The sequence below is a fragment of the Nelumbo nucifera genome, chromosome 6 (assembly GCF_055504915.1).
Source record: "Nelumbo nucifera cultivar China Antique chromosome 6, China Antique-T2T, whole genome shotgun sequence".
NCBI lineage: Eukaryota > Viridiplantae > Streptophyta > Magnoliopsida > Proteales > Nelumbonaceae > Nelumbo > Nelumbo nucifera.
The window spans coordinates 8,568,869-8,587,309 of record NC_142654.1 but is presented as its reverse complement, the minus strand read 5'-3'; the positions used below and the strand labels follow the sequence as shown (position 1 = coordinate 8,587,309).

Below are 18,441 nucleotides of genomic sequence, written 5' to 3'. Positions count from 1 at the left end.
CTTAGTCCTTTCATAGCGAGGGTTAGGCTTATTGCGCCTAGCCCACCGCATCTGCGAAGACTTCGAGCCAGTTCGACTGTCTTAGGTCGATGGGGACGATGATAGATCATGAGTACCATCCCCCATTGCCTTACTAAAGCCCTCGCACGTGCCCTTTAAGTCTTCACGTGGGAGAGAATTGAAGATTGGTTCAGTTTGCCAGTTCGACCTAGAAGCAGCATGTGGACCATTCTTTATAAGTCTGTTTTTTAAAACGTCCACAAAAGACGATTTGTTCTTCGGGCAGACTGACCGGTGAAACTCACAAATTTTTGAAGAACCCCTTTTTAATGGCAAATTGGAGCCAAACAAATTAAAGTTCAACGGTCCACCTTCTAAAACAGCACCGACACAGCACTTCTGTTCTTCCATAAATTCTTGTCCACCTAGCAGTCTTCTGGACACATCACCATCATCTCCTACCTCTTTATCTTCCTCCCACAACAACGCTTCAGCTTCCATCACTAACCAGACTCTCCGCCACCGCCCGCCGGAGAGAATCTCGACTGATCTTGGAACCCACTGCGGATTGGAGCCCTTAATTAACAGTGAGAAAGAGGCTAATGAGATGCACCCGTATATCCACCCTCTCCAAACCCCATCAACCTTTGCATTTCCTCAAAGAAACCTCATTCAACGTGGTCGTAAGCCTTTTCTATGTCTAATTTGCACACTAAATCTGGCCTTCCACTTCTTAATCTTGAATCTATACATTCACTGGCCACCAGCACTCCGTCCAAAATCTCCCTCCCCTCTACAAAAGTCATCTGAGTTTCCCCTATCACCTCCTAAATTACTTTTCTCAGCCTTCCTTCCAGCACTTTAGCCAAGCCTCAACTTCATCTATTTGCAAAGATGAAGGCCCATTTCTTCAAATGATCCTAAGAATCTTGCCCATCGCCTCCATTTAAGCAAAAGCCTCCACTCTAGGAAGAATTGGCTTGCCCCACACTCCTTCCACCAGATGTCTTTCTATCTGATTCTGAGCCATGATTTTATAGAAGAATTTAACAGTAAGCTTACCACTTTATTTCCCTTCCATCACCTAGCATCGAGAGCCTCTGGGTGAATCACCACCTTCTGCAATCTAGATAATAGCAACACACACTTCCATTTCCCTAACAAGCAGAGGCTTTCTGAAGTTGGGACACCAGCACACCTCCGCTTGAACCCATTCAAAATATTGATCAATTGTAACTTTTAGAAAGAGGTTTCATTTGTGAGAGTTTAAGTCGATGTGCTGTGCCAGCACTGTAAATCACAAAGAAAGATAAGTCTTGAAGAATGTGTATTGATAGTCGTGCAATCAATAAGATCAGTGTTAAATATAGATTCTCAATACCTCGACTTGATGATATGTTGGATCTCATGGCTAGTGCACAATGGTTTTCTAAGGTTGATCTTCAAAGTGGATATCACCAAATCCGTATTAAAATTGGCGATGAATGGAAGATCGGTTATAAAACAAAGAATGGGCTCTATGAATGGCTAGCCATGTCCTTTGGCTTGACTAATGTGCCTAGGACTTTTATGAGATTTTATGGCCCTTCATTGGAAAATTCTTGGTGGTATTTTTTTTATTTTTGGAAGATAAAATAAAGGAAATTTTATTAAAACAAAAAAAAACAGTTACAAGGAAGGTGATAAGCAATCACCTGAGGGAAAGGAAAACCCAAAAAGCCAAATAAAGAAACCCCAAGCCCCAAAAAGAAACCCAACCCAAACACAGAAACCCTTGGAAACCAGCTAAAACGAGGAAAAAAAACAAACTGCAACACTAAGGCAAAACCCAGACCCTACAAACCAATATTTACACCCGTCGGAAACCCACACCTACTACCCAAACCCACCAAGACTCCCACTCAAAAACTCTTCTTATCAGCTTTTTAAGAACAATCTTCTAATTGCCTTCTCTCTGATCTTTTGTGTTTTTTGACGAGCTTATTAGGCCCAATGCCAAATAAGCCTCCTTTTATCCATGCTGAAACTGGAATTTGCTGCTGACTTTTTCTATTCTTTTGAGCTCTGAATCTCCTAACTGTATTAAATGTTTTCACAGCTTCTTCCTCCACTCCGACTTTTGACCCTTATCTGAAACACCATCCCCTCAGATAAATCTTCCTGCTTCGTAAAAACATCCCCGCCATTTCGAATAATCACTTCCTTTTCAGAATTGTCGGAATTGCCGTCAAGCACTGGAACAGCACTACTCTTTTTTCCCCCATTTTTTCCTCTACCAATCTAAATGCTTCCTTGGCGAACTCCTCCTGTCCTAAAAAAAACAGCCGCAGAATTTTGCTGACTTCCACTTCCTTGTTTATCACTTTCTCCAAATCGCAATTCTTCTCTACCTCATGGACCTCATCCATCATCAATTCTCGGTGGTATATTTTGATGACATTTTAATCTAGAGTTGTTCTAAAGAAGAACATCTTGGTCACCTTAGAGTTTACAGTTTGAAATATAGGGTTTAGGGTTACTCATCAAAAAAAATATAGGGTCTAGGGTTTTAGGTTTTTGCATTTACGGTTTATGTGGATATAGGTATTAGGTAGGATCTACGGTTTAAGGGTTTAAGGTTTAGGATTTCAAGGTTTTCGGTTGAGGGTTTAAGCTTGAGTGTTGGGTTTAGGGTTAGGATTTGATTTCATTGGGCTTAAAGTATAGGGTTTAGGAATAATGATTTAGGGTTAGGATTTAGGGACCAAAGTTTTGGGGATTAGGGTTTAAGAGTTTGGAGTTTAAGGTTCAGACTTCATCGTAAATTGCTGCTACTTTCCACTTGGAATCAGCTTACTATATGGCAGATGCAGAGGATCAGATTGTTGCTTTAAATTCTGGTCCAATTGGAGAAGGAAATGTGGTTAATGCAGGGGTTCAAGCAGTTCTATAGGGTGTACAGATTGCCAGGGAGCTGAACTTTGGGAAATTGCTCATTAATGGCGATTCTAAACTGGTATTTGGGTGGCTGAAGGAGCCAGAGACTGTAGCTTGGTCCTTTAGGGGAGCTTTGAGAAGATTCAAATGGCTAACTTGCAACTTAATAGTGAGAGTTCAATGGGAGATGAGGTCAGCTAATGGATTGGAAGATCTTCTAGCTAAGCAAGGAGTTCATAGGGATCATTTATTTCAGGCTCAATTGTAATCTTGTTCTGCTGTTGAGGCTGCAGCCCGTGCCTCTTATTGAATTTTCTGGATGTATTTTCTGAAAGCTTTTATTACATCTCTAATAAAATGATCTTATAATTTATCAAAAAAAATACAAGGGCTAATAGGACTCAACTATAGTGGGAGTCATTCTTAAGAACACTTGAACATGAAAACAATCCTTTTGAACTACTAAAAATGTTGCACCCACCAAACTCTATTTGCCAGTAATTCATGCTTAACATATTAGTAATAATATGCATTGTGTGTGTATGTGTCTGTCAAAGAGAGAGAGAGAGAGAGAGAGAGAGAGAGGGAGGCATGATGCTACGTAATTCTTTCTATAAACAAACAGCCATGATTACCAAATGAGAAACTAAATCATAGCCAATATTTGCATCGTCAATAAAGCTTACCAGATCAGGCAAATGAGAGCCTATTGAAACAAGTAGACTAGAAGCAGCCCTTTGCCAATCAGAATTAAGTTCCTGAATGTTAGGTGGATTAAGATGAGCAAAATATAATGCATACTAAGCCAAGCCATTAACAAATAGTGTGACAACAAAATAAGCAAGACATAATTCTCCCTAACATAGAATAAGTTAGCACTAATCTTCTTAAATGTAGATAACCTTCAATACCAATTCAGAAGTGCAAGAGTTCAATGATAAGGATGAAGACCTCTCAGGCAGAGATTTTGGGAGTGCTGAGCGCTAGAGGGCACAAGAATATTAAAAGAGAAATGTCTGTTACAATTTGCCCATGAGATAATTGGCTTTGAATCCCCTTCCACCTCCACCTGTCTATAACACAATTGTTTTGCTAACTGAAGACCTTGCAACATGGCCACCAGTTCAGCCTTTAAGGAGTTCCCCATTACGATTGGCCCTGAAAATAAACCCAGTATATACCTTTGAAAGCTTTTTATTACACCTCTTATTCCTGCCATACCCAGATTTCCAAAGGAACTTCCATCAAAGTTCAGTTTTACTTTGTTACCTTATCAGAGCATATTAAAAGTTGATCAAACATAAGTTAAATAGATTTTTTCCAAATCTAACCCTTTCTCCTTGTTCTTTTATATTCTTGGACACACTTATTGGCTATTAGAATTTGATCAGTAATAATGCTATAAAAGTAGCATTCACCTCATTGTTGATGATTCCTCTCTAATGGAATTTGTCAAATACCTCCATTAAATCTCTTATTTGGAACTCCCAACCTTCTCAAAATAATCCCATAGCGAAGTCGTCTGGCCCTGGAGATTAGACTTATCCATGTTAAAGATGGTCATTTTCACCTCAAATTCCTAAAAAGGCTTTTCCAAAGCAATGGACATTTCCACATCCAATGTGGACCAATCAAAGCCTCCCACACGTGCCCTTTGGGATGGAGAAGTTCCTAATAGATATTTGAGATGATCTATGAAAATCCTCCCAATTTCCTCCCTGTTATCAACCTATACGCCATTGATTACCTTTTTTTTTTGGATCAGAAACATAGAATTGATTTCGTTAATAAAAAACAGGCATGAATACAACAAGAGGTTGTAAAAAAAGAAAAAACACAGCTAGAGAAAGCTGACTCAACCCAGATATTACAATTGAGCCCAATACAAATGAGTTCTTTGTACCCCTTACTAAACTAGACCACCTGCCAAGATGTTGGCAGTTCTTCTCACCCACTTAACTCTGATTGTCATGTCCTTTGATAACCATTTAAATCGCCTGAAATCATTCCTCGGGTGCCATGTCACCCCCTCCCCTTTCTTCAGCCATTTCACAACAGTTCTCGAATTACCCTCAATGACTAGACTATCAATGCCCAACTCCTTTGCTTTCTCGACCCTGTATACTGCAGCAAACAGTTCTCTTGCCACATTGTCCTCTTCGGCAGGCCCGAATTATAAGCCAATAATGTTTCCTTCTTCATCCCTAATTCCCCCCCCCCCCCAATGCCTGAGGGGGGTTACCCAAACAACTCCCATCAAAATTCAGTTTCTTCCAGCCACATAATGGGGGTGACCACATCTCAGCAGGCTTCTGTCTTCTAGAAGATGAAGCAGCAATAACAGCCCAGGCCCTAAAGAAGTCTTCAACCTTAAAGTCTGAAAACAGTTCCAAACTTTTTGCCCATTGTGCCATTCTTAAGGTTATTATTTCTACCAAAGTTTCCTTGCTCCTTTCTCTTTCTTCAAATATTCTTGAATTTCTTTCCTTGACTGGGAATGGGAGAGCACCAAACTTCCTTAACTGGGAAAGAAGGAAAGGATGAAGTGGATACCGAAGAATTAAAAAAAAGATTTACAAGAGAACAGACCATCAGAATTAAGGCCCCAAACCCTGGAATCCAAAACCCCTTCACCCAAACACACTGAATTCAGCAAGCCTAGCAACTCAGACACACTAGGAATTTTAGCTTCTCTAAGGTTCCTATCAAGGCCAATGTCCAATACTCCAATTCAACCCAAAAGGATGAAATCGTTGTGTCAAGAAATCAGATATAGGTCTACCCTTAAAACTGGAAAGGTCAAAAAGAGCAGGAAATCTCTCACCCAAAGGGACATCCCCAATCCACGCATCCTCCCAAAACCTAATTTTCTGACCCAAAGCCAAGTCAAACCTGACATGATTTAGAAAGGTAGGAAGAATCTCATGGATGGCATTCTAGGGAGCAGCCAAGGTAGCTCTACGGAGACTAGGGGTGTCCATAAAAAACCGAAAAACCGAACCAAACTGAGAAAACCGAACCGCAAAATGCGGTTAACTAAACCGATCGGTTCGGTTTCGGTTCGGGATTTTTGAAAAACCGAAGGACTGGTTCGGTTTTCGGTTAACCTACAAAAAAACCGACGGTTAACCGAACCGACCAGTACATATATTTTTATGTATATTTTATATATATTTTTAATATATGTCACATATTTTCTATGTATTATATATAAATATATATAAATATATACTTATATTATATTTATAATGATCTATTTGTAAATATATTATATATGTTATATATTTTTCAAATATTTATAATATATTATATATCATTTATTTATTTATTATACATATATTTGTATAATATATATTATAAATATAAAAAACCGAAAAACTGAAGAATCGAACCGGTCAAAAACCGAAACCGACGGACCGGTTAACCGGTGGTACCGGTTCGGTTTCAGTGTGGAGAACTGGAAAAACCGATACCACCGATTCGGTTTACAAAAAAGTGCCATGGTTCAGTTAACCGAACCGTGGACACCCCTAACGGAGATGGCCAGCATCTCATCAATTGCTTGATATGTCGTGAATGCTTGCAATGACTTTGTGCCATAGCTTCTCATCCTCATTAGGGAATCTCCAAAGCCATTTGCTAAGCAGAGCCACATTCTTCAGTTTGATATTACCAATTCCTAACTCCCCTTTTACTTTCAACTTCACCACCTTGTCCCATCTAATCAAGTGATCCTTCTTTTTTTTTCAATTTTCCTCACTATCTCTTGAGGCATCCTAAACACCGACATGTAGTACACTGGAAGGTTTGCGAGGATAGACTTAATAAGAGTTAATCTCCCCCCCCCCATCAAAATATAGTTCCTTTTCCACCAAGCCAACCGCTTCTCAACCCTCTCCAACACAAGGGTCCAAAAGTTGGCCAATCTAGGGTTGTCACCTAGAGGTAAGCCTAAATATCTCAAAGGCCACTCTCCCCTCTCACAACCTAAAGAGTCGGTCATGTCCCTTAAAACATCTTCTTCTACATTGATTCCAACAATTAAAATCTTTGACCAATTAATCCTCAAGTTAGACAACCTCTCAGAGTTTCACCACCAATTTCAAATTTCCCACCCCTTCATTACAATCATCTTCACAAAAGATCGGAATATCATCTGCAAACTGCAAGTGAGTAATCAAAAATTCAAAATATTGCCTCTCTCAATTGACCAACCACTGAATAACTACAGGAAGTTTGCTCTTGAGAACAACTTACTCAGCCTTTCAGCTACCAAAGTGTGTTGAAAATTAATTAGTTTTATGATGTTTTTCTGAGTAGATGTTTTATGTTAGTTGTTAGATAGGAGGTGGGGACCACAATAGTTATGTGAGTCCAACTTTTATTATGTTTTTTGAGTGTTATATATGTTGTTTTATGTTTTGTCGCCCTATAAGGGCATAGTTTTTTTTCAACTTCTCTTCTTCTCTTCTTCTCCTTCTCTCTTCCTCCTCTCTTCAAGAAACTACTTTCATTCATATTTTTTAATTCAGAAGATTTCTACTTGATATCAGAGCATCGGCTAGGGTTTCTTGAAGCATTCTCATGCAGCCCTAGATCAGCCGACTGCATGAATAGTAAAGGGCGGATCGATCTGCTATAGATTTCCCAGTTCTTGGAGTTTTTGGTGGGATCTAGACATCATGAAGGTGATCTACTGTTCGGCATCAAAATCAGGAAGAATTGGAGTACGGGGAAGAGTCCCAAAAAAGTTGGACTCTTTGTTTTTTATCTGATCTTGGGCGCCCAGGTATTGTTAGTTTTCTTTTGATTTCCTGAAGAGGGCGGTTTGGTTTCTGATATTTTCTAGGCCTCCCGGAGTGATCAATTCACTTTTCTCTCTGTTGGGAGGCGTGGGGAGGAGAGAGATTTCCCTCCAACTAGGGTTTTCTTCTTCCGGAATGGTTGGTTTCTGTGTGTGTAGTATTAAATTATTTTTTGAAGGTCTCCAATCTATTTTTTCTTACTGTTGAACTATTTGAAGTAAAATGGAGAGTTGGAATACCAAGATGAAATCTACTGGTACTGTGGGACTGAGTGTTGGAGGTAGTAGTGATATTTTTGGGTCTGGGATCATTACTACAGTAAAACTTGATGGTACAAATTATTTGGAGTGGGCACAATCAACTAAGATGGCAATTGGTGCTCGTGGAAAATTAGGGTATCTCACTAGGGAGGAGAAGAAACCTGGTACAGACTCTTCCCGATTGGTGCAAGAGAATTACATGGTAATGACTTGGCTGTGTAATTCTATGTTACCTCATATTACAAAAAAAATTCCTATGGGCTAATACTGCTAAGGAGATTTGGGATGGAGTGACTGAAACCTACTCTCAAAAGCAAAATGAAGCCAGAGCCTACCAGTTAAGAAATCAGGTGATAAGTATGAAACAGGGAGAAAAACCTCTTGTTGTGTATTTCTCCACGCTGAAAACCCTATGGCAGGAAATAGATCACTTAGAAACTGTTGTATGGGAAAGTGTAAATGATGCAGCAACTTATCACAAACTGGTAGAGAGGAATAGGGTTTTTGAGTTCTTGGCAGGGCTGAACCCTGAATTTGAAATTGCTAGGCAACATATTCTTTCTAGGGAGGGTGCGACACTCTCTCAGGCCTATGCTTTTGTCTTTGGAGAGGAGAGTAGGAGGAATGTAATACTGAGATAGCCTGGGATTGACCAGTCGGCTATGGTTGGTACAACAAAACCTAAGCCGAATGGAGACAGGGGTGTACTAAGACTAGAAGGGAAGATAAAAAGGACTTGGTGTTTGATTATTGCAAGAAGCCTAAGCATACCAGCGACACTTGTTGGAAGCTTCATCCAAATCTTATGCCTGCTCGGATAAGAAACAAGAAGGGAAATGCAAATGTAGCCACTACAGGAGACTCTTCAGCCCCTCTCTCCCAAACTGATTAGGAATCCATTGCAGTAGCAGCAGCGAGAACAGAACTGGAGAGGTTTGGACAGCTTATGAGTAAGAAAGATTCACCCAGCTCTAGCCTTCCAGATGGACAGCAGAATGCAGGAGCCAACTACACCACTTCCTTTGCACATACAGGGAGTTCATATGCAACTGCAAATCTTGCATCCACTTCAGGTAAGGAGGGACCTCCCTAGATTATAGACTCAGGAGCATCTGAGCATATGACTAATGCCCCTACCATTTTCAGTTCCTATCAATTGTGCTCTGGTAGAGACAGAGTCTCTACACCAGATGGTTCACATATGCCCATTGCTGGGAAGGGGACAGTTAGAGTGACCAATGATATAACTCTGTCCTCTGTTTTACATGTCTCTAGACTTCATACCAACCTACTGTTTGTTAGTTCTTTGACAAAAAATTTGAATTGTTCTGTGACCTTTCCTCCTAGTAATTGTGTTTTGTAGGATCCGGAGTCAAAGAAGGTGATTGGGAGTGGTCGTGAGGTGAATGGAGTCTACCTTCTGGATGAGATTCCGAGACATCGAGGCCATCATGTCAGCAGCAGCAGTAATAGTGGGTCAGAGTCAGTAAACCAGATTATGCTTTGGCACAATCGCTTGGGACATCTTTCTTTTAGTTCTTTGAAATGTCTTTTCCCAAAGTTGTTTGAGTCTGTTCAATTATCTACTTTGGAGTGTGAGAGTTGCTAGTTAGGAAAGAATTGTAGACAGTCTTTTAAACCGAGTAATAAAAGAAGTGTTTCTGCTTTTAATATTGTTCACACTGATGTATAGGGACCATATCAAAACCCTTCCATGGGAGGATTCCATTACTTTCTCTTGTTTGTGGATGATTATGCACGATATTCTTGGATATATTTGATGAGATCACGTGATGAGGTTCCTAACTTAGTACGACAATTCCACCAGATGGTTCTCACACAATTTGGAGTGAGAATTAAGGCTTTTAGATCAGATAATGCCGGAGAGTACTTTGAGAAGGACCTAACCACGTATCTCTTAGAACATGGTGTAGTTCATCAGAGCAGTTGTGCATATACATCGTAATAGAATGGAGTTGCTGAGAGGAAAAACAGACACATTGTGGAGGTGGCAAGGAGTCTTATGTTCTTCAATTCCTGTGCAATTCTGGGGAGATGCAGTTCTTACAACCGTACATGTGATTAACCGTGTTCCTTCACGGACTTTGGGGTTTAAGGTGCTATTTTTGGTTGTGTTTCTTTTGTTCACATTCTTGGCCCTCATCGCAAGAAATTGGATCCTAAGGCCGAGAAATGTGTTTTTCTTAGGTATGCTCAGAACCAAAAGGGGTATTCCAGTTATGACCCAGTGTCGAGGAGCAGATTTGTCACTATGGATGTTACCTTTTTTGAATCCACATTCTTCTTCTCGAGTGGTTCTCCTCAGGGGGAGAGTTTTGGGGAGGAGAACTCACAATCTGTTCCTCTTCCTGTTTCTGTGGTGCCTCCATCAGTTCAGCCAGCACTTGCACCTCCAGTTTCATTACTTGAGCCTCTACAGGAAGCCTCACAGCAATATCAGCGCCGGCAGATGATGGTTGACTCCACACATCCTCGACCCACACCACTCTCTGTCAGTCCTTCTGAAACTCTAGATTCGGAAAATACAGTTCCAGGTATTCCTCTTGAGCCTGAGCCTGTTATGTTTTCTGATGATAATGTTTCTGTCCCTAACACCATTGTTGCAGCTGATCCCACTGACCTTGATCTTCCCATTGCACTTCGTAAGGGGAAGAGAAAGTGTACAACCCACTGCATTTCACACCATCTTTCCTACAGTGCCTTATCACCCTCCTACCATGCTTTTCTTTCTTCCCTGGATTTTGTGTCTATACCCAGGAATGTTACTGAGGCTCTCTCCAAACCTGAGTGGAAAACAGCCATGCAAGATGAGATGGATGCTTTGGTTAAAAACCAAACTTGGGATATAGTTGATCTCCCCTCAGACAAGGAGACAGCCGGATGTCGATGGGTATTCACAGTGAAATATAAGGTCAATGGCAAGATAGAGAGGTACAAGGCAAGGTTGGTAGCTAAAGGGTATACTCAGACCTATGGTGTTGATTATCTGGAAACCTTTGCACCAGTAGCTAAGATGAGTTCAGTTCGTATCCTTTTATCTCTAGCAGCCACCTATTCATGGCCCTTGTTCGAGCTTGATGTCAAAAATGCTTTCCTCAATGGTGACTTACAAGAGGAGGTATATATGGGCATTCCAGCAGGTTTTATGAAAATGTTGGTAAAGGAAAGGTATGCAGACTCAGAAAATCTCTGTGTTGACTGAAACAGTCACCCAGGGCTTGGTTTAACAGGTTCAAAGGGACACTCATCCGTTTTGGATACACACAGACACAGTCTGATCACACCCTCTTTGTGAAGAGGAGAGATGCTTTGGTATCAATTCTGATTGTGTATGTGGATGATATAGTGGTGACAGGAAATGATCTGGAGGAGATTGATGATCTCAAAAAATCATTGCAGCAAGAATTTGAGATCAAAGATCTTGGTGAGCTCAAATACTTCTTAGGGATTGAAGTTCCAAGATCCAAGCATGGGATCTTCATTTCACAGAGAAAGTATGTACTTGACCTACTGCAAGAGACTGGGAAGCTGGGGACCAAACCAGCAGACACTCCTATTGATCCAAATCACAGAATTAATGGTGTGGATGGTGAATTGGTAAAGGATGTGGGGAGATATCAAAGAATGGTGGGCCGACTGTTGTATTTGTGTATGACACGACCAGATATTTCTTATGCTGTCAGTGTTGTGAGTCAGTACATGCATGCACCTCGGGTTTAGCACTGGAAAGCTATTGAGAGAATACTTGCATATCTGAAAAAGCACCCTGACAGAGGCATTCTTTTCTCAAATCAAGAGAATCCGAAGCTAGAATCATATACAGATGCAAACTGGGCAGGATGCTTAGATGACAGGAGGTCTACATCAGGAGTGTGTACCTTTGTAGGTGGAAACTTGATCTCCTGGAAGAGTAAGAAGCAAGTGGTTGTGGCAAGGTCAAGTGCAAAGGCTGAGTATAAATCCATGGCTCATGGTGCCTCAGAACTTCTTTGGGTTAGATCTCTTTTGAGTGAGATTGGGGTGCAAGCAGAGGAACCTATGATGTTATACTGTGGCAATCAGGCTGCAATCAATATTGCCCACAATCCAATTCAGCATGATAGGACAAAACACATTGAAGTTGATAGACACTTTAAGAGAGAAAGGGTAACAACTGGAGAAGTTTGTTTGCCTTATGTCTCTTCAGAGTTGCAGCTGGCTAGGAACAAGCTTGAACATGATCTACGCAAGTTGGGAATGTGTGACATTTACTCCCAACTTGAGGGGGAGTGTTGAAGATTAATTAGTTTTATATGTTTTTCTAAGTAGATGTTTTATGTTAGTTGTTAGATAGGAGGTGGGGACCACAGTAGTTATGTGAGTCCAATTTTTATTATGTTTTTTGAGTGTTATATATGTTGTTTTATGTTTTGCCGCCCTATAAGGGCATAGTTGTCTTTGTATTGTTCTATTATTTTAGTATAAATAATAAGTGAAGGGGGTGGCTAGAACATTGCTTGCTTTTCTTTCAACTTCTCTTCTTCTCCTTCTCTCTTCCTTCTCTCTTCAAGAAACTACTTTCTTTCATATTTTTTAATTCAGCAGATTTCTACTAAGTGAATAGAAAGGGAGAGGGAGGGTCACCTTGTCTAAGCCCAAGAAAGCCCTCAAAAAATTCAAACACCATCTCATTAACAACAACAAAGTAATGACTAGACTATAAGCAACCTTAGATCCATTTACACCACTACGACTAGCTCCCAACAATCTTGATAAAATGCCATTGTAAAGCCGTTAGGCCCCAAAGTTTTTGATCTATTCACAGAAAACATTGCTTCCTTAACCTCCTCCTCGAACCGCCTTTCCAAAAATTGCACTTGAGTCTCATCCAAAGTCTCCCAATCAATGCCTTCAATTACCCATCTTTCATTTAGGGGTCTTCTATAAATTGACCTAAAGCTCCGAGAATGCCTTAGCAATCTCTCTTTTTTCTGTAACTTCACACTCCCCCACCAATAGAGAAGAGATAAAGCACTTTCTCCTCCTTCCATTTGCAATGGCATGGAAGAATCTTGTATTACCAACCCCTTCCTTAATCCACCTCTCTTTGGACTTTTGCTTCCAACTTATTTCCTCTCTTAGCAATGTCTCCCCTAACTCCTTCAAGAACTATCTCAAATCCTCGTCACCAACATCTAAAGAGCCCTCTACTTCTTTCTTGTCAATTTCCTCAATTTGAAATATCAAGTCAGCTTTTCTTTCCTCCGGGTTTCCAAACTTCTCCTTATTCCATTATCTAATTCCCTTTTTTAGTTGTAATTTCTTAAGGAATTTTTGGCCTTTCCACAAAGATGACTCTATCACACTATCCCACCCAAGTCTTGACCCTTTCCTTAAATTCCGAGTGAATGAGCCACATATTTTCAAATCTAAAAGGTATTGGTCCACCATCATTAGTCCTCTGAAACAAGCAAATGGGCCAATGGTCTGAGGTGATTTTGGATAGGCTTTTCCCAAATAAACCTAACCAATGCACTTCCCAATCAAGAGACACTGGAAATCTATCAAGCTTAGAGCAAATGGGATTGGCTTGATGGTTTGACCAGGTATAGCAAGATTGCCCCAGTGGAATACCTTTCAGTTCAAGGGCATCAATAAAGGTATTGAATTTTCTCATGCTTGAAGTAATCCATTCTCTACCTCCATTTGACTCACCCACGTATCTGACAACAATGAAATCTCCTCCTAAACACCAAGGCCCTTCCCAAAGTCCCCTAATGTCGCCTAACTCCTCCCACATCTTATTCCTTTCTCTATAGGAGTCTAGCCCATATACATCCGTGAGGACCCATTCAAATCCATCCTGTAAATTCTTTAATTTAATAGATACTGAAAAATTGCCCACCAACTCTTCCAAGCACTGAACTACCTCTTCTTTCCAAATTGTGATTATGCCCCCCTAAAGCACCCCATGGTAGAGCAAAACTCCAACTAATGTTCCCCTTTGCCCAAAGACTTCTAATCCACTTCCTATCTACTTCCTGAATTTTGGATTCATGGATCAAGACAAAATCCGGCCTCTCCTTCCTTAACACCTTTTTAATTGCTCTTCCTTTTGTGGCACTCCCTAACCCCCTTACATTCCAACTAATAATCTTCATGACCACTACAAGATTGCAACCAACCCTCACCTATCCTATAGGCCTGCTTTCCTTCTTCCTCCACTAGTGTTGAACTCTTATCCCCCTCCACATTATTAATGAGTCTTTCAACCTCATTTAGCTTTCCTCCTCTTACCCCCCTTTGCTTTATTTTCTTTATTTTGAGGTCTCACTTCCTTAGTTTTTTCCACTTTCAATCCCATCTTGTCAGCCAGTTCCATCACCAGGCCCTTTGCAATCTATGTTTTCTCCATTTCTTATACTCTTCCCAGCCCCTTCTATTACTTCCTTCCCCTTCTCATTTCTGTGAACAGCAACTCCTTTAGTATCCTTCAATTTTCCCCCCTAAGCCCAGAAGCATCCATCCCTCCTTCCCCACCTCAGAAAATTTCTCTTTCTTGTACTCCTCCTTCTAAGTCTTTCACAGTCTCTACTTCTACAGGCACTACTAGAGGCACATCAAAGCCATGGATGGGACCTGAGATATCTGAAGAACCAATAGGGTAGGCATTAGCATCAAAAACTAAACCACCAATTTAGAGATAAGGTTCTTTCTTCTTTTGCCATTTGCTACTGAGTGGAAGAACTTGGAGTTCCCATCTCCTTCTTTAATCTATTTGTATCTAAATTTCTGATAAGTAACCACCAATTTATTAAATATAAACAAAAATGTGTACAAAGAATAAACCTTTTAGAGAAGATAATTAATACTATCTGTCCCCATAGTTACTACTAGCTCTTTTGACTGATATTGGTGGTTATCATAGACTTGTTGGTTGATTGCTAAATCTATGTATGACTAGTGAGTGTAGTAAGTCAGTAATCAGCATAGGCATGCACCCAAGAGTTCTCATTTGGCTGCTCTAGAGAGGATCCTAGCATACCTTAAAAAGCATCCAGGTAAAGAACTTTTGTTTGCTAAGCATGACTACATGAGGATGGAAGCCTTTACTAATGTAGATTGGGTTTGATTGTTAGATGATAAGCAATCTATATCTGGTTTATGCACTCTAATTGGAGGTAATCTGAAATCATGGAAGAGTAGGAAGTAATAGGCTGTGGCTGGATCAAATTCAAATGCTAAAACCTCTGTTTATGTAGAGTCAATAAGTTATAAGTAAAAGTAGGATTAGCTGTCCCTGATGCATCCTTAAAGCCTGCCTCCTAGAACCCTTGGAAAGTATGCAAAATAAAAAATCTTGCTAATATCTCTGTTTATCAGATTGAATGTTCTACAAACTAAGCCCGACTGGGCAAACATCAAGCATGTGAAAATCACCTCCTTCCACATTTTATCTACTACCACAATAAAGATACATCTTATGTGAAAAGAACTTAATGTAATTTCCAAGTATCCTTGACTAACAATCATTAGACTTGACTAGGGACCGAACCGCTTCTCCCCTGACAGCCTGACTAAAAAGTACTATAAATTGAGATTCATTGCACATACGGAACTCTTCTTCCGAATATTGGATGTTTTCAGTCCATGCAATAACCACAGAAATACAAGATTATAAAAAAAATGCCTATGATAACGTACCTTTGACGAGATCATCTCCGCAGTGGCGATCTTAGCGAGTTTTGCCACGAATGGAGGATCAACATCTTTCTTGTCCAAAGCTCGTACGGCAAATGCCATCACTTGGAAAACTCCAGCCATGTTCCCGAAACGCTGCAACTCTCACAAATATCAATCCACGTCTACTTATTTAAAAAGAAAATTTCCAAAAAAATATGTAGTTCTGACTGTGAAAGTTAGAGCTCAAAAGAGCCACAAGTAAATATTACCCGGCGCCCTCCTCGAGAAACAGTGGAGCAACAGTCAAGAACCAACAATGGGTTCCTGCAATTGAAAACTCCTCCGAATTATCAAGGGAGAAACAAAACAGAAAGAGACAAATGAGGGAAATGGTTGGGGCGGCTAATTACAGAGCAGCGATATCCTTGAGAGCGGCAGTGGAGGCTTCCCTGACCATAGGAGCTTCATCTGCAAGCGAAGAAACAAGCACCTGCACGGCCTCTGTGAACAGAAAGAGGAGAACAAAATATGAGCTTTTCTCTATGTATTTGATAAATTGAAGACGTGATGCGAACAACATTACACAAAAGACAAAGAATCCACGAATTGAAGCAAAATTTGAATTGAATATACCTGGCGCAGGAACAGTGCTTCCAGAACTTGACGAAGCCATGGATCGAAGAAGAAGAAAACTGCAAGAAATGAAGAGCGAAGCTAGCAAGAGAGAGAGAGAGAGGGGGGAGGAGCGAAGAGGAAAAACGAAAAAGGAGAATTGGGGCCAATGTGACAGCGCAGCCAAGCCCAGTTGGCAGTATTGTCTAACAATTATTTATTTATTTATTGGGTAAATTACAAACACCCCCCTCTACCATGGGTTTGTGACAAAAGACCACCGTACTATAACCGTGAGATAAAGATCCCCTTCCGTTAACCTTCCGTCCAAAAAGACTGTTATAATACCCAACGTCTAAATGGGAATTGAACCCATTTAATCCTGACAACAGCCACGACAATTGCTTGCTTCAGACTTCAAAGTTGAGAGTTTAGACATCGACGTTGCAGGATTGTACCAGCTGGTACTTGAAGACCGTTTTAACGGGAATCCCTGTGTTCCAACTATCAAAGGTGATATAAGTCGAAGATCCAAGTACCCACCTTCCACTTGAGCTTTCCATTAATCTTGATTTTGATCAAAACGGCACACGGATATACTTTCTATAAACTGCAAAACTACTTGCATCCAAGAGAAAATGGCTAGGTTTGGTCTCAAGGAAGAAGACGATGAGCTTACCCACGATGTCGTCCCTCTCTACTCCACATACAGTGACCAGATTCGGCCCCTCCTTGACACTATCGACCAGTTGTGCCACCTCAAGGTGATGAAGGAAGGCATTGAACTCCCCACCATTGTCATCGTCGGAGACCATTCCTCTAGCAAGTCTAGTCTTATCGAGTTCAGTGCCGACATCAACCTCCCTCGAAACATAGGCATATGCACTCGGGTTCCTCTCGTAATGTACTTGTAGCACCACTCTGCAACCAACCCATAACTCTACTTGGAGTACCATGACCAGAAGGTCGACACCGATGAAACCCCATGTCACAGAAGCCATTGTAGATGCCACCAACGAGATCGTCGGCAACAACAATGGCATTTCCCATTGTGAAAAAGAAGGGCGTCCCTAACCTCACCATGGTCGATTTGCCCCAAATAACTAGGGTCCCTGTTCTTGGCCAACCCCAGGACATCTATGAGTAGATTTCCAACATCATAATGGAGTACATAATGCCCAAGGAGTGCATCATTTTGAACGTCTTATTGGCTATTGTTGATTTCCTGACCTACGAATCGATTAGAATGTCTCAGTGTGTTGATACCACCGACGAGAGAACGCTGGCGGTGGTTACCAAATGTGATAAATCTCCTGAAGATCTGCTCGAGAACTTCACTTCCGACGATGTGAACATTGGGCTTGGCTACGTATATGTGAGGAATCGCATCAAGGACAAGTCCTACGAGGAGGCTAGGGTTGAGGAGGCGAGACTGTTTCAAACGGATCCCTTTCTCTCACAAATCGACAAATCCATCGTGGGCATCCCTATTTTGGCCTAGAGATTGGTGCAAATCCAAGCTTCTAGTCTCGCGAGATGCTTGTCGGACATTGTGAAGAGCATCAATGACAAGCTCAACCTAAACATTTCTAACAAATCGCCCCTACATCTATCCTCCCCAACGGAAGCCATGACTGCTTTCATGCGGATTCTTGGGTATGTAAAGGAATCCCTCAAGAAAATCCTCTTGGATGCCAATTGATTCCATCGCCATTTTCTCTGGCACACGGATATAGTTTCTGTAGGGAGGCTCATATGTGCAGTTTTAAGTGAGGAAGTTCTTGTCAAAGATGTTAAACTGGTACATTGTAGTGTCTTGTAGTGTGAACTAGGGTTTGGAGGGTTGGAGGATCACCCATATAAGGAAAGAATGAGAGAGGACGGTGAGGGAGGGGAAAAGAAGAGAAGAAAGGAAAAATGGCAAAAAAAGAAAATAGAAAAAGTTTAGTGGGGTATTTTGATAATTTAACGCATTTTGTCATCTATCTTAACGAGGGGGTTTTTGTCTCACGGTCATAGTACAGGGGGTCATTGTCGCAAAATAAAGTACAGGGGGTGTTTTCCACAGACCCCATAGTATAGGGGGGTCTTTGTAATTTACCCTTATTTATTTATTTATTGGTTTAGGCTATCTATTGTAGATTTGTAGTACATAAATAAATCTG

At 40.9% G+C, this 18,441-nt stretch overlaps 1 protein-coding gene and 1 pseudogene across 5 annotated transcripts in view; one reads left to right on the top strand and one right to left on the bottom strand.

The window, feature by feature from the left end:
• LOC104604583 (ARM repeat superfamily protein) overlaps positions 1-16,435 on the bottom strand; it is a 123,423-nt gene extending 106,988 nt beyond the window's left edge. For all 5 annotated transcript variants that reach the window (XR_016077378.1, XR_736427.3, XR_016077379.1 and 2 more), the window contains exons 1-5: positions 16,298-16,435; positions 16,075-16,165; positions 15,934-15,988; positions 15,686-15,817; positions 3,603-3,674 (exon numbers count right to left, since the gene is read on the bottom strand). Coding sequence is in view for 1 of the 5 variants with exons in the window: in XM_010268994.2 (XP_010267296.1) it covers positions 3,603-3,674; positions 15,686-15,817; positions 15,934-15,988; positions 16,075-16,165; positions 16,298-16,337 (390 nt within the window). In the remaining 4 variants the exon portion in view is untranslated. The remainder of the gene's footprint in view (positions 1-3,602; positions 3,675-15,685; positions 15,818-15,933; positions 15,989-16,074; positions 16,166-16,297) is intronic.
• A 171-nt stretch (positions 16,436-16,606) lies between these two features.
• LOC109115206 (putative dynamin-related protein 4A) lies at positions 16,607-18,226 on the top strand (annotated as a pseudogene).
• The last annotated feature ends 215 nt before the right edge of the window (positions 18,227-18,441 follow it).